General features: G+C 51.6%; 6 protein-coding genes across 7 annotated transcripts; 3 read left to right on the top strand and 3 right to left on the bottom strand.

Annotated features, from left to right (window-relative positions):
* Positions 1-613: 613 nt before the first annotated feature.
* Positions 614-6351, bottom strand: PV10_07908 (the record flags this gene model as incomplete). 2 transcript variants are annotated; one of them, XM_016372865.1, is made up of 8 exons in its annotated part: positions 4077-6351; positions 2875-4020; positions 2079-2809; positions 1841-2022; positions 1660-1781; positions 1402-1594; positions 917-1342; positions 614-827 (listed from the first exon to the last, which is right to left on the bottom strand). In XM_016372865.1, exons 2-8 carry the CDS (start codon positions 2957-2959, stop codon positions 614-616), a joined length of 1953 nt encoding a protein of 650 aa, XP_016222197.1. In that variant the 5' UTR covers positions 2960-4020; positions 4077-6351. The 2 variants fall into 2 exon arrangements, with proteins under 2 accessions (XP_016222197.1, XP_016222198.1); XM_016372866.1 differs by having other exon boundaries at positions 2079-4020.
* PV10_07909 (uncharacterized protein) lies at positions 3554-6085 on the top strand (the record flags this gene model as incomplete). The annotated part of the gene is made up of 5 exons (XM_016372867.1): positions 3554-3764; positions 3821-4029; positions 4087-4554; positions 4650-4754; positions 4814-6085. 5 exons carry the CDS (start codon positions 3554-3556, stop codon positions 6083-6085), a joined length of 2265 nt encoding a protein of 754 aa, XP_016222199.1.
* Positions 6352-6627: 276 nt separating the features above from the next.
* On the top strand, positions 6628-9842 carry PV10_07907 (uncharacterized protein). Its single transcript, XM_016372864.1, has 2 exons — positions 6628-7938; positions 8019-9842. The coding sequence occupies exons 1-2, from the start codon at positions 6882-6884 to the stop codon at positions 8177-8179; spliced, it is 1218 nt and encodes a 405-aa protein (XP_016222196.1). The 5' UTR covers positions 6628-6881; the 3' UTR covers positions 8180-9842.
* Positions 7996-10204, bottom strand: PV10_07906 (uncharacterized protein). The gene has a single exon (XM_016372863.1). The coding sequence runs from the start codon at positions 10032-10034 to the stop codon at positions 8208-8210; it is 1827 nt and encodes a 608-aa protein (XP_016222195.1). The 5' UTR covers positions 10035-10204; the 3' UTR covers positions 7996-8207.
* Positions 10205-10505: 301 nt separating this feature from the next.
* On the top strand, positions 10506-13478 carry PV10_07904 (uncharacterized protein). The gene is made up of 2 exons (XM_016372861.1): positions 10506-10713; positions 10763-13478. Exons 1-2 carry the CDS (start codon positions 10608-10610, stop codon positions 12235-12237), a joined length of 1581 nt encoding a protein of 526 aa, XP_016222193.1. The 5' UTR covers positions 10506-10607; the 3' UTR covers positions 12238-13478.
* PV10_07905 (uncharacterized protein) lies at positions 12232-13333 on the bottom strand. The gene is made up of 2 exons (XM_016372862.1): positions 12663-13333; positions 12232-12595 (listed from the first exon to the last, which is right to left on the bottom strand). Exons 1-2 carry the CDS (start codon positions 13246-13248, stop codon positions 12312-12314), a joined length of 870 nt encoding a protein of 289 aa, XP_016222194.1. The 5' UTR covers positions 13249-13333; the 3' UTR covers positions 12232-12311.
* Positions 13479-13859: the final 381 nt, after the last annotated feature.

Genomic DNA, 13859 nt, shown 5'->3' with positions numbered 1-13859 from the left:
CCCGCTCGTTCCAAATGCTCGATGGAGAGATGGACGAATCAATCGCAAGAGATTTGACCTTGACTCATGCAAAAGACAAGTGTAATGCGCTGAATCAATGGGATTGCGGTTTAGCGGTCATTGAGTTCAGCAAGGAACAGTCATAGGGACAAGGCCGAGCGTGAAATATGAACGTATCTCAAGCGAGGACTTCGGCATCAATCAAAGCACTGACAACTTCAGGGCAAGCAGCGTTGATCTAGGTTTCTAGCTTGTTTGAGATGACTTTCGTCTAGAAGACAGCCCCCTGGTTCCTATCAGACATACTTCCTCCTCAGAGATAAAGCGCCTCAAGTACGCCTAACGCCCTCCTTTGGCCATTAATCTTTAGCCAAAACATCGGGCGCCGTAATCACGAACCATACCAGAATCCATGAGCACTTTGATTTCATCACCGCCTTCTGCACAAGGGGCTCTTCCACTCTTGGAAGCTCTTTCACCTGTGCCGCCTCATCTAAACTCTCATACCACCTCGCTGTTTTTCCATCTCAAGCGCCCCAGTAACCCCTGATGATTGTCACGGACGCAAGCCCCAGACGGGTGCGGGGCACAATTACAACAGTATCCGCCAAATTCACGTCTTGAATGCGGGTCGCGGAAATAGAGAGTGACCCTGTGGAGGTGAGAGAATATCTGTGGCTGTCCGTTCTGAGACGGTAGGCGCGACGTATTGTGAGAAAACGCCTGGGTTGAGGTCCGCCAGCGCATCAGATCCCATGAGCTCAGGTCTTCGACGCTGATCCTCTTCGCGGGAAGACCACAATGCCTCTTTGATTCCAGCGCCACCACTGTGCAGGTTTTCTCACTTTGTAGGCAGTTGCACCGGTGATAAAAGGGTTCAATTCCTTCCTCGAGCGAGATGGTCATTATGCTAAACGGCGCAGTGCTAGGGTCGAATCCCGTTATTTGGTGGGGGGTGATAGCAGTGAGGAATAAAACGAGCAACGGCGGTTGGGGTCCTTCTTCCAAGGTAACCCTCTCGCTAGGAACGCGGGCTGGTTCCTTTGCCTTTTGAGCTTTTGCTGAAAGCGTCGGTTGAACAGCTGACATAGACTGAGTAGACGTCGCAGCTGATCCGCGACGAGGGCCTTCGAGACTGAAGGTGCTGTCTCGAGAACGCAAAGAGCTCTGGGAAGAAGAGTCTGGCCCGAAAGACGCTCGCGGCGAAGCAGAATCCGAGCCAGGAGTCGAAGCCGTCTTAGGTGGCCTTTCAGAAGCCCGTGGAACCCAAAGCTGAATATGAGCTGCACCAACTTCGAACAGGGTCCCCGTTGTCAGGAAAAGCCCGAGTTTCTCCACTTGCCTGCGCATGCGCTGATTAGATCCTGGCCATGTGAACGAGACGCCACGCAATGTGCATACTTTGAGTAATCCTTGTAGACCTCGTAGCCGGTCATGGCACTCTGAAACTTCAAAACCTCCCTTATAGATCTGAATTCTAGCTCTGCCTGATCCCATTCCGTTCTGAGAATACATTTTGGCAGACCTCCGTCCAAGCAAATGGCGAACAATGGAACTAGTTCGGCCACCTCGAGATTGAAATTCAATGTCTGACCTGCGAAGTCATCAGCTAGAATGGACAGAGAGGAATGATGTGAGACCGGTGATCCTCCCCCTTACTGTCACTTCTTTCTTCTTCGCCAATTCTTTCTACCGCTGATATGACCATACGCATCTTGCCGTTCGGCCCGCGTAGAAGGCGAAGACGTCGATCAAGCGAAGGCCTTGGCCTCGCCAACTCGCTGCGAACAATGGTGTCAGCTGCAAAGGTTTAACGGGCTTGACCAACAGCCAAACGCACGCAACGAGGATTTCCTCCATTATGAGATCTGGAAACGTAACAATGGGAGGAAGAAGCGGCCCCAGGATGATTGGGGGCCAGATGAAGAACTCCGAGTCTGGCCATGGCCGTACGCTTGCAGTGAGAGCCAGGTGGTCAGAACCGTGGTCAGAATTGAATCTCCTGCAATCCTGGGAGAGTCTCTGCCATGGCTGCGATTAGTTTGTCCTCTTTGCAATTCAGTAGTGCATACACGTACCAGCTTAAGACCTCTTACGTACGACCTCCAGTAGAACCTGTTGGCGGCATGTCCAAGGTCTGCATGGCCCTCGATCTGTTCTATTAGCCACACACACTTCAAAAGACTCAAGTGCTCTCTGTCTGGAGACCCGGCGTCTCTGGTCGACCTTTCAAAATGATAGAGAAAGGCATCGGTGGCTTCTGACAATGGTCGGATTGCTACACCCGTCTGAGATTCAGTCCCTCCTTGAGCGGCCGCGTGAAACCTTTGGGCAATCTCAACAGGGCATGACCAAAGGAGCTGGAGCTGTTGTTGCTGTTCTGTCGCCCCTTGATCGACCAAACGCTGGACGAGTGCGTAGACATCATTGACCGTATCTTGGACTTGATGAACTCCGGTAAGGATCTGACGAAGTAGATCAAGTCTCAAAGGTTCTACGATGATTTGAATTTTGGTTTGCTGCAACAAGAGTCTCTGTTGTAGAGCAGCCGCCTCCGGCTGAATCACGAGATTCCATTCGATGTTTGCCAGCGGACCGCTGCGCATGCCATATAGACGGTTCTTCTCGTAAAGTGCTTTACAGTCTATTATGGTTCTCCAGTAGTCTCCAATGATCTCGTCCAAAGCAGTAAAATCTCCACGGGATTGCTGTGTGGCATGTTGGTAGGCATCCTTCAATTCCTGAACCAAGTAGTTCAAGCTATCTGCGAGACCAAAGAAAGCCCTTCCAAATTGCGCATACTGTGTTGCTACAAGTCCATGAGCAGCAAGAAAAGGCATGAAAAGCTCTCGTGAAGGGTTTCTTTCGACTTACCAGCGGAGGATGTCCCCAACCAGCCCATGCTATAGATTTCCCACGCCGTCTTGCTAACCTGAATGATGTCACCGAGCTGAATCATACTTGCCCTAAGAGTACGTAAATGATGAGTGAGTCGAATAGCTATCCAAAAGGAAAGATTGATTTTCTTTTGGCTATCTGGAGTGGGCAGCGTGTTGTCTATGCCTGTGTTGGACGTCGTAGGCAGGCTAAAAGAGAAATCTCTAGTAGCTCGGCGCTACTGGTCATATTTATGGTACCTTTCTTATCCAACATGTTGCAACATCTTCCTTCATCAACGTCGTGGTGCTCGATCAGGCTGTGGTACCCCCCTTATCGCTTCTGAATGTTGTTGGCATATCTTGGTTCTTACATTTTCGCCAGTACCGAGCAACTTCATCCAATGACAGCTGTTCACTATGACAGCCACAACACAGTCTAGCGGTGAGGCTTGCTAAGGCGACGAAGGCAGCGTGCGCTTGCAAGGCAATGCCTCCCTTGGCAAGGCGACCGGAGAGCAGATTGACATGGACTCGATGACCATCAGCCGCACCTTTGCGAGATGGGAGAGGGTTGTGCCATCCTCGCGACAGATTTCAAAGATGACATTTCTTGCCTTTGTGTTCTGATTCTCTGGATCCCCTCTCCAGAAAGTGTTGTAAATTCTATCTCTGCTATGGATAACGCTCAATTGCATTCCGTAGACAGTGCTTCAAGCCCTGCCGCTCCTTTTGATCACGCTCGGTCGCAGCAGATTGATCTTCACGACGTGGATAGTTTATTCTCAGAGAATGGAGACCCCAGAAGACTTGTAACTTGGGCACCAGAGCCCCCGTTCAAGCTGGGATATGTCGCTGTTATGGGCCTCATAATCAACAGGATGATTGGTGAGTTCACCTGACGAGAAACCCCTCTAGGTTCCAGGAGCTGATCCCTTCGTCAGGTACTGGAATTTTCCAAACACCGAGCCGGGTCATCGCGAACACCCAGAGCACTGGCAGCACCCTGCTCCTGTGGCTCGCCGGCATTGTTTATGCTCTGTCTGGAATGCACGTCTACATTGAATATGGTCTCAATGTGCCTCGGAAACGGATTGAGGAGAGGGGCAACAATGAATTCGCCGTGCCGAGATCAGGTGGCGATCTGAATTATGTTAGCGACGTAGACCCAGGCCTCTGCTGTGTTGCCAGTGTACTGACCTTTTCGCAGTTCAAATATACTTATCGGAAGCCAGCACACGGCCCTGACACACTTCCATTCGTTGCTTCGATGTTTAGTATTTCATTCATCATCCTCGGTAACATGGCAGGAAATGCGGTCGTCTTTGCCATCCGTATATTTGAAGCGTCTGGCATCGAGAACCCGAACAACGGCTCGATCCGCGCCGTCGCCATCTTTGTGTCTCTTGCGGCCTGCTTCATCCACGGCTTCTCGCGAAAAGGTGGTATCATGCTCAGCACTCTGTTTGCCATGGTCAAGCTCTGTATGATGCTCTTCATCATTGTAACAGCAATCTGCTACTGCGCTCGCGCATTTCCTGATTCCCACGGAAGTCAGACCTTGTCAGAAAACCTCTCACCTTCGCACGTCTTTAGTGGCTCGTCGTCTGGCGCGAATGGTTATGCCCAAGCGTTCCTCTCCATCATTTTCGCTTTCGGAGGTTTTGAGCAACCGAATGTGAGTGCAGTTCTCCTTCTGAGGCTACAGTGACGCACCGAAGGCGCCACAAGCTGAGAGATCCCGACGATGTACTGACGTCGCACAACTGGTAGTATGTCCTAGGAGAGATCAGGAATCCGCATCGGACTTTTCCAATCGCCATGGTTCTAGCTTTGAGCATTGTCTGCATCCTTTATATCGCAGTCAACGTGAGCTACGTGAGTTCTCGGCTTTCAATCGCCCCCAAAGAATAGACTGACGGATTTCACGTTGACAGATGGCGGTTGTTCCAAAGGAAATGCAGATCCACGACGGCATTGTGGTGGAATCATTCTTTGACCTCACGTATGGCGCCATCTCCCCTAACGCGGACTCCGAAACGGGGAGACGGGTTTTCAGCACTTTCCTAGCCATTTCCAGCCTGGGGAATATCATCGTCATGACATACACTGCAGCCCGTGTTAAACAGGAGATTGGGAAGGAGGGGCTGCTCCCATGGCCGAAATTCTGGGCTCTCGATGTGGACTTCTCGTTTGGCCGAATGCTCAGATGGGCACGTAGGACCCCCGCCATCAGTCGTCCCTTTGCAGGTCTACTACAACTGCGTTGCCTCGCTCCCGAGCACCACACGGAGCCAACCCCGGTGGGCGCGTTTGTGCTGCATTTCTTGACCTGCACAATCTTGATATTGGCCACCTACGGGGCAACACCCCAACACACGTATTTGATTTTGACTGGCACCACCGCGTACGTCCTCAACGCCTGTTTTGGCAGTCTTCTGGCAGTGGGACTGCTCTCCCTAAGATTCCGAAAGCACCGAGACTGGCGGCGAAAGACGCCCAACATCAAGCCGTGGCTCAGTGTCTGTACCTCCGTCATTTATCTCGTTGGGAATCTGTTCCCGGTGGTCACATCGTGGGTCAAGCCAGACGGCAGTTCGTCATCAAGAGATAATCCTGAAGACATGTTGACGCCTGTGATTGACAGTATCTCTCTACCATGGTTCCTTGTCCCCACTGTCGGTTGTGCCGTTATCGTGCTGTCCGCACTGTGGTGGGTTGGTGCCATCTTCATGGTCCGCAGGGAAGAACGTCGCACTCACACAACGTTCTCAATCTTCAGAGACGTCCGCGTCGTAGAAGATCCTCGTGGTAGTGACAAATTTGTTTCGAAGCGCGAGGACGTTTTGCTGACCTGGCGAGGGCGAGAAATGGAGGACATTGGCGTTGGACGGCCCACGGCCATCGATTTCAGGCCGGGGCATGCATTTCCGCCTGTCCCAAGAGGGGTGGTGGGCGAGGTGAACGATGGAAATTTTGGTGGCGCTTCCAATCAGTTTGCACCAATCAACCCCGGCTTGGTCGGGGTCTTCCCAGGGGACTTTCGTGGGGTGAACAGTTGGCAATCCCCAGGGGTCACCTCGGCTCCCAATTCTGGACTTCGCCCTGGGGGAGATGCAGGCTGGTTAATTGGTGGCGTGGGAGTGCTATCCCAACAGCCGTCAAGCACAATTTATGGTCGTCAGATGGGTGATCGAGGAGTATTCTAGGTAAGGAACAGAGGTGAAACGATGATAGATCTTATTGTTCGAAAAGGTCACCAGGAAGCGCTCACAAGCCAGTCGGGGAAGATTGCCTGCCTCTGAAGCTTGCGCTGTGTCTTCAAAGATACCCACCAGGATGATTGACGCGGAAGTCGAGATTATATCAAAAGGCAGTGGCGCGTTGCGTTCCCCAAGGAGCCTGCTTGGGAAGCGCAAAGGAAGCGCAAAGAGTGTAATGAAGCCGCGAGAACGAGAATCGTCTTGTGGATCCCTTCCCGCGTATATACATGTCGTTTCTGTCGTAGATTTTGATAAAGAACACTGGAAACCATCATCGCGTGAATGTGGCGTGCTCAGCCCTATCACGTGCCACAGTGAGATGCCGATCAAGTGGAGGATCGGATCGGATTTACATATTACCGAGTCTAAGCTCGATATAGTCTAGATCTCCAGCGGCTCGCGCTAGCCGTGGTGAGTATAGGGCGGCATGACCCTCCATCCTAAACGGGTTGAGGCGCGAGTAGTTTTTACTCACCTTGGGAGAGAGGGAGAGGACCAACGCCAGACTCTCGGAACCACGACTTTATGCGAAGTTCATGCCGTTGGTTTTGGATGCTTTGATGGTGTTGGCTTGGATCCGCGCATCCTCATAGAAGGAAGAAGACCCAACCACCATCTCCCTTGGACCTCGGCACCATAGGAAATTCCAGATAAATATTCAGAATTCTAGTTTTGCTAAGTCTGGAATAGTTTCTATCTCAACCGACCATCTCACATCAATATCTTCTGCACAAAGGCATCAATGCACTGGAATACTAGGGACATAATAATCGGCTTCGGCGCCGGGATAACCGTTGCAATCGTCATTGAACGGCTCCGACAGCGAGGGTCCTCGAGGTCGACTTCAACTCGACAACCGACATCAGTGGTACCCTCGTCCGTGTCGAAGCATCTCCCACCACCAGGAATCGGCATTGAATCCACCATTGGTCACACCCCGCTTATTATCGTCAAGTCTCTGTCACAAGCCACGGGTTGCACCATCTATGCGAAATGTGAATTCTTGAACGGTGCCGGCAACAGCCCCAAAGACCGGGTCGCACAATCGATCATCAATGACGCTGAATCTACTGGCCGTCTGACCCCATATTCCGGCGACACAATCTATGAAGGTACTGTGGGATCTACTGGAATCAGCCTTGCGACATTAGCACGAGCAAGAGGCTACCAAGCCCACATCTGCATGCCGAGTGACCAGGCCCACGAGAAATCTGACCTGCTGGCGAAGCTCGGTGCTGTGGTGGAAAGGGTGACTCCAGCTCCGATTGTGGATCAGTCTCACTTCGTCAACCGCGCCCGAAACCTGGCAAGAGCGCATACAGAGGATGCCAACACCAGGGGGAGGGGCTTATTCGCTGATCAATTCGAGACAGAGGCCAATTGGCAGGCGCATTACCAAGGCACAGGCCCAGAGATCTTTGAGCAGGTCAACGGCAAGCTGGATGCATTTGTCGCCGGCGCGGGCACTGGCGGTACATTGTCTGGAGTCAGCATGTTTCTGAAGTCGAGACTGCCTATGATTCGATGCGTGCTTGCTGACCCTCAGGGCAGTGGCTTGTATAACAAGGTCAAACATGGCGTCATGTTTCATAGCCTAGAACGAGAGGGTACACGGCGAAGAGATCAAGTTGACACGATTGTTGAGGGCATTGGGTTGACCCGCTCCACGAGAAATTTCGAGGTTGGTCGGGACCTCGTCGATGATGCTATCAAAGTCACAGACGCACAGGCCAAGCACATGGCGCGATGGCTGGTGGAGAATGATGGCATCTTCATTGGAAGCAGCAGTGCGGTAAATTGTGAGTATTTCCCACTCTCCAACAGTGTCGCATTGCACTCGGAGCATCTATCAGGGTCTTGATTCTGACTGTTTCCCTAGGCGTGGCGGCACTGGAAACGGCTCTTCAGCTGGGTCCAGGACATTCAGTGGCAACAATACTCTGCGATTCGGGAATGCGACATCTCTCCAAATTCTGGTCTCAGGTAGGAGGAATTGGTGGGGAAGCTAAAACAACACTCGAGGACATCCTTCAAGCTTGAAGCTTGAATTTGGCCAAGGTGGCTTCCCTTAGTTTGTCCTGATATCGAACAAGTCGTCGTCCGAATCTTCGGTCTTTACGAACACAGGTCCAGCTGAAGAATTCGCATGTCTGTCGCCTGCGACCCCCTGTTCTGCAACACCGCGTTTCGCCGTCAAACCCTGGACCGAGTGGCCCATCTCCAGGAGCCATAGCTCAGCGAGCTTGGCACCTACATCGGTGTCCGATCTCTTAAGCGCCTTGGTCAAACTTCCCAAGTCTCGAGTTGATCGATCACAGAGATCGCATAGCATCTTTATGTCGTCGTCCGTCCAATCCTTCGATGGCTGATCCATCTCGGCTGGCATACGATATCGATCATATGCATCGCACAATGCTGCCCCTACCTTACGAGTTCGCAGTGCTCCCACATCAACAATTTCATCGAAACTCAGGCCGGCACCCTCGTGCAGCTCAACCATGGTCCGAAAATCCGACACAGTCAATCGTGGCTTGCGAACACTACGGATCTTTGTTCGTTGCCGATAATCCCGAATGTAATTCATGTCGTGCACCCCGTCATCCCCGTTTGCATCAGCCTTTCGCACGATTCTGGACCAGTGATCGACAACACCACTGCGTGTTTTCCACTTTCTCTGACAATATGGGCAATGCCCCGTTCTCATGGAGCGCAGTTGCTCGTCTTCGTCTTCTGGTCGGACCCGCTTGAAATTGGCCTCTTCATAGGAACTACCGTCAGAAGTGTGTTCGTCCTGGGCACTGTCGACATCATGCTCGCTAGCAAAACCATCCTGGAGGGGGTCCTCTGACTCTGCTCGGGTGTGCCTGGAAGAGCCCTTCATTGGTGGCTTCCTGTTTTTTCGTTGATTGGGTATGGCCCACAGCGATTTGCGCTTCTCTGGCGATCTCTGGACCGAAATTACTGGCGCTGGCGCTGGCGATTGTGTATGTTGCTGTGAGGTGATTCCACGAGTGTCTGATGCCTCAGGCGTGATGCGAGGAGGAATCACATTGGAGGGAATACGCCAAGCAGGTTCAATATGTGCCTCTGCTTGATTCCTCGTCTCTTCGATCATTGTGAAAATCTCCTGTCCTATCTCTGGCCCATACCTTGCAAGCAGACTACTATGCCGCAAGTCCTCGTCAAGCTCGACGATGGCGGGGGCCGGGATGGGCTTGTTACTGTACAGAGCTTCAGGTATCTGCCCCAGTCCAGAACGAAGTGGTGCAGGCTCTACACTTCCAAAAAGGGAATCTGGACTTTCAGAACGAGACATATGTTGTTCTTCAAAAAGGGAATCTGGGTCCGATTCCGACACAATGGGGTTTAATTCGTACATGCTGCTTCCTGAAGGGTGACCATCTCGAGAGTCTGGTGGGGTGGCAAAAGGAGCCAGTGTGCACAAGTTGGTAGTTCCGAATAGTTCTTCATCGCTATCCTCGGGAGGAGGTAGACCACCGTGGTCATCGTCGTTTGGGAAGCTGGAGGCAATTTCTTCGATGCTCAGCATCACATCGTCTGCAGCTTCATTGAAGTAAGGATCGTCGAGGGCGTCTGTTTCGGTCATGGCTCTTAAAAGGGCTCTGCCTTGAGGCGTATCCAGGCCGAGATCCATTTCATTTTCCATTGCCTCAAGATGTCCATTATTAACCACAACCTCGCCTGAAACAAGGTCGATCTCGTCGCCAACTCCGGTGAAGTCCTGGCTATACTTTTCAAAGATGGACTCGAAGCGAGATTTCAAGAGATGGTCGTTGCGAACACGGCGTGTGTCAAGATCTTCGTCCAAGGTTGGATTAATCGACTGATTGTGAAATATGGAAAGGCGGGGTCGTTTCCGGAAGGGTTCTTCCATTGTGGACCGATGAACTGGAGGTAGTAGGAGGGAAGGGGGGGTGGATTTGAGGGAGGGGAATTTCTCAGAAATCAAGAGTCCCTGATGAGGCGTCAACGGAAGATTGCATAGGAGGGCCGCACTCTGGTGTTCTAGAAAACCTCAGGTACAAGATGTCTAGTTGAAGCAAGGCTGTCGGTTGAGAGGACACTCAAGGTTAACAGATTGAAGTCGCGTGGCATGTGGCGGAGGAACGCGTGTGTGGAGAAGCGTGATGGCGATGGCGATGGCGTTAATTCGTTAATTCTTAATTTATGGCAAGGCTGAGGTTACCTGATCAGCTGATGTGTTAGGCACGTGTCTGGTGTCTACGGAGTAAGTAGAGAAGAGCCCGAGGGGCCGGGGCCCATTGGGGAAACAGCGCCCGAGCCAGAGCAGCCTTGCGTGCCTACGTGCCTGCGCGCCTGCGTCATTCATCATTCGTCTGTGTCACTCACACCTCCTCGACATTCTACAACAATCATTATTTGAGGTCCATCATCCACTACCGTACCATGTGGCACAACTCTTTGGAAATCCCAGAGGACCTTCAATATGGCGACAGCGTCCTCAACGCTCTATTGTCAGATCTGTAGACAACCAATCCGCCTCGATGGGACCATAAAGCAGCTGAACCCTGCCGCACTTGATGTCTTAATTGGTATGGCCTTGTCCATAGTTTTGTTGCGAATACTCACTAACAGGTGCAGGGTCAACTGGCAAACCTCAACGGGGTGCGGCAAGTGCCTCTCGACTGGCCTATCCTCAGGAACGCAGGGCAAGATATGACCGTGTCACCGCACAAGCAGTGTCGCCCATCCACAAGCGCACAATTCCCCCACCGCTGGATGAGTCGACATTTGGCGGCTCAAGGGGGGATGCACAGCTCAAGGCAGATATGTCCTTCATCGAGATAACTCAGTCACAAGTCGACCTTCCGCTGGGGGATCAGACCGAGCAGAAATCCTTGGATGCCGTCGGCCCCCACGAGACGAACGGACCTCATCCTGAACCAAGGCAGCATACGCTTGCTGATGATATTTCCAAGGCGGAGAGGTTGTTTTCCATATTGTCATCACATTCTGATGTTGACCATCCCATATGTACCGAGTGCACTGCCATCCTGATCAATGGCTTAAAAGCTCGCATGAACAACGCCACAAAGGAAAGAGATGCCTATGCCTTTTTCCTGAAAAATATACAGCAGCACAACTTGTCTGCACCATCTAAAGATGCGCAGTCTCTTCGCGCACGCAAGGCCAACGCGGAATCGGCATATCAGAAGTTACTACACGTGGAGCGTGAAGTGGAACAGACAAAGGTTGACATTGCACAACTCAATGAGGAGATTCGTGCCTTGGAATCGAGTGAAGAAGCCTTTTGGCTTCTACGCAACTCGCTCGATGAGCAGTTACACGACGCCACCATTCAATTGAACACACTCCAACAATCGTTTAGCCACGATCACCGCCGTCTCGAGCGGCTCCAACGAACCAACGTCTTCAATGACACATTCTGTGTGGGTCATGATGGATCGTTTGGGACCATCAACGGGCTGCGCTTGGGACGATTACCAAATAACAACGTGGAGTGGGGAGAAATCAATGCTGCATGGGGCCAAACATTACTGTTGTTGGCCACCGTTGCTGAAAGACTCAAATACGTGTTCCAGGGCTATCGCCTCAAACCGCAGGGCAGCATCTCCCGAATTGAGAAACTCGACTATCTCCAACAGCCGCCAGACCAAACAAGACCGCCGACGACAGCTCGAGAGCGAGTTCTCGGTCCGAGTACGGCAAATCCTGAACCCAAAGTCACGGTGCTGGACTTGTTCAGTAGCGGTGAAATGGCCATTGGCCGAGTACTCAACCATCGAAAATTTGACAACGGCATGGTTGCATTTCTCGACTGTTTGTCCCAGGTGGCCAAGTTTGTCGAACGCAGTGCACCGGATGAACAGACCAATAAAGCGTCCTCGCAGCGGATGACAACAGTGCGGACAACGCCCAAACAACCTGTTCTCCCATATGTGATTGACAATGACAAGATCGGCGGGATATCTATCAAGCTGGGCATGGGGTTTGGAGACGCAGAATCCTTCACTCGAGCTTGCAAGTACGTTTTGACTTGCTGCAAATTTCTTCTTGCGTACGTGAGCAACTTGGAAAATCAAAGAAATGTGTAAGATGAGAATCAGCTATGAAGCCTCAAGCCAGAGGGAGATTTCGCTGCAACTTAAAGCTAGGCTCAACGAGGGTTTCAACATGTTTTCGAGAGAGCTGGAGGCGACAGCTGCTCAGTATGACGCGGTAGTCTCTGCATGCCAATCATCGGCGCAACCTGGAGGTCTGCGTGCGGCACCTGGATGTCGATTGTGCAATGCGTCTGCCATCCATTTTTGGTATAGAGCTTGGATCCGGCAGGACGAGAGAATAACCAAGAGACAACATTTTCCCGGTCTGCAGTTTGAACACCCCAATCAAGTAGTTTCTGGCCAACCCCTTGATGTTGATGACTGGGAAGCACGATCAAACGATGCAGATCTGAGAGCATGAGTTGGCGAAACGACAGGCTGGTATCCGAGAGGGGTTCCAAGGTAGGGACACTTACAAAGATGGCGCTTACCTCTGATCGCCGAGATGTAAGCGTTGCCAACTTTCCTCGACAACTCCTCGTCGGGATTTGAGTAGAAAGCAAGAGTTTCCTTTGTTGATGTTGTAGTTTGTCTAATTGCTTGGAGAATCGTCGGTGATTGTTGTTCAGCCGGCTCTAGGAGTGTGACGATCGAACGGTCAGCTTCAATAACCACGGGATGGTCACTCGAGTTGATGGCGGTGGACTTGATCGCGAAAGGGTCCACTTTGGGAGTTTCGATATATCCCAGTCTCCATTGAGCGTAGCCGACGATGGTTGGCTCGCAATTTGACTCATTGGACGCAGGCACCAGAACGGCTTTGAATATGTGATATCGGTTGTGCTTGTCGTGAAAGGCATTGGTCAACTTTCGACATGTGGTTTCATACAAAGACGTTTGTCCGTATCTGGCATGAAACTCGCGAAGACCATCGTCTAAAAGGGCAAAGTCGGTAATGGATGCAAGAAGGGGGATGTCGGCTTCATTCGTGATGGGATGTATCTCGATGTGGGAGGAGGGGACCGACCGAGCCTCAACCTTAATGTCGCCCTCGCCAGACATGAGAATAATGATATGGCCAAAGTCGAAAGAGGATGGAAAGATAGGTGGACAAGATGATGGTGGGTAAGGTACTTTGACACAGCAAGTCAATGACTTTGAGATATACTCGATGATTAAAAGGACCTGTGCCTTTCCAACGAGCTCTGAGAGTATTGCAATATGACTCAAAATTACACGGCCATCAGCATCAAGGATAGTGGTGCGGGGGCCAGGGCCGGGCCCGGGGCTAGGCTTTGAAGAGATAAGGCGGAGCATCAGGTGCCTACGGTGCCTGGGGTACCTGATAATATATACCCAAGGTGCGTACAGACTACAATATCAGTACCTGAAAAGTTAGGTAGGTAGCCGGTAGGTAGGTACTCAGTAGGTAGGTACCCAGTCACCTGCCTTAGATACCAATGAATCGACCAGACTGACTACTAGGTACTAACATAGTACCTTAGTATCCAGCATTTCGAGTTGCTATAATGTTAGGTACCTACCTAAGACACCTTGGATACTTAACCTATCGGACCACCTACGGGGGCTCATTAGCCCTCTCCTCCCCCGCAAAATCCACCTTGGGTGCCCAGATGCTAACCAACCCCGCCGAGATGTCCAGCCAACCAGCC

Source organism: Exophiala mesophila (genome assembly GCF_000836275.1).
Source record: "Exophiala mesophila strain CBS 40295 unplaced genomic scaffold supercont1.5, whole genome shotgun sequence".
NCBI lineage: Eukaryota > Fungi > Ascomycota > Eurotiomycetes > Chaetothyriales > Herpotrichiellaceae > Exophiala > Exophiala mesophila.
This window is presented reverse-complemented; position numbering and strand designations above follow the sequence as displayed.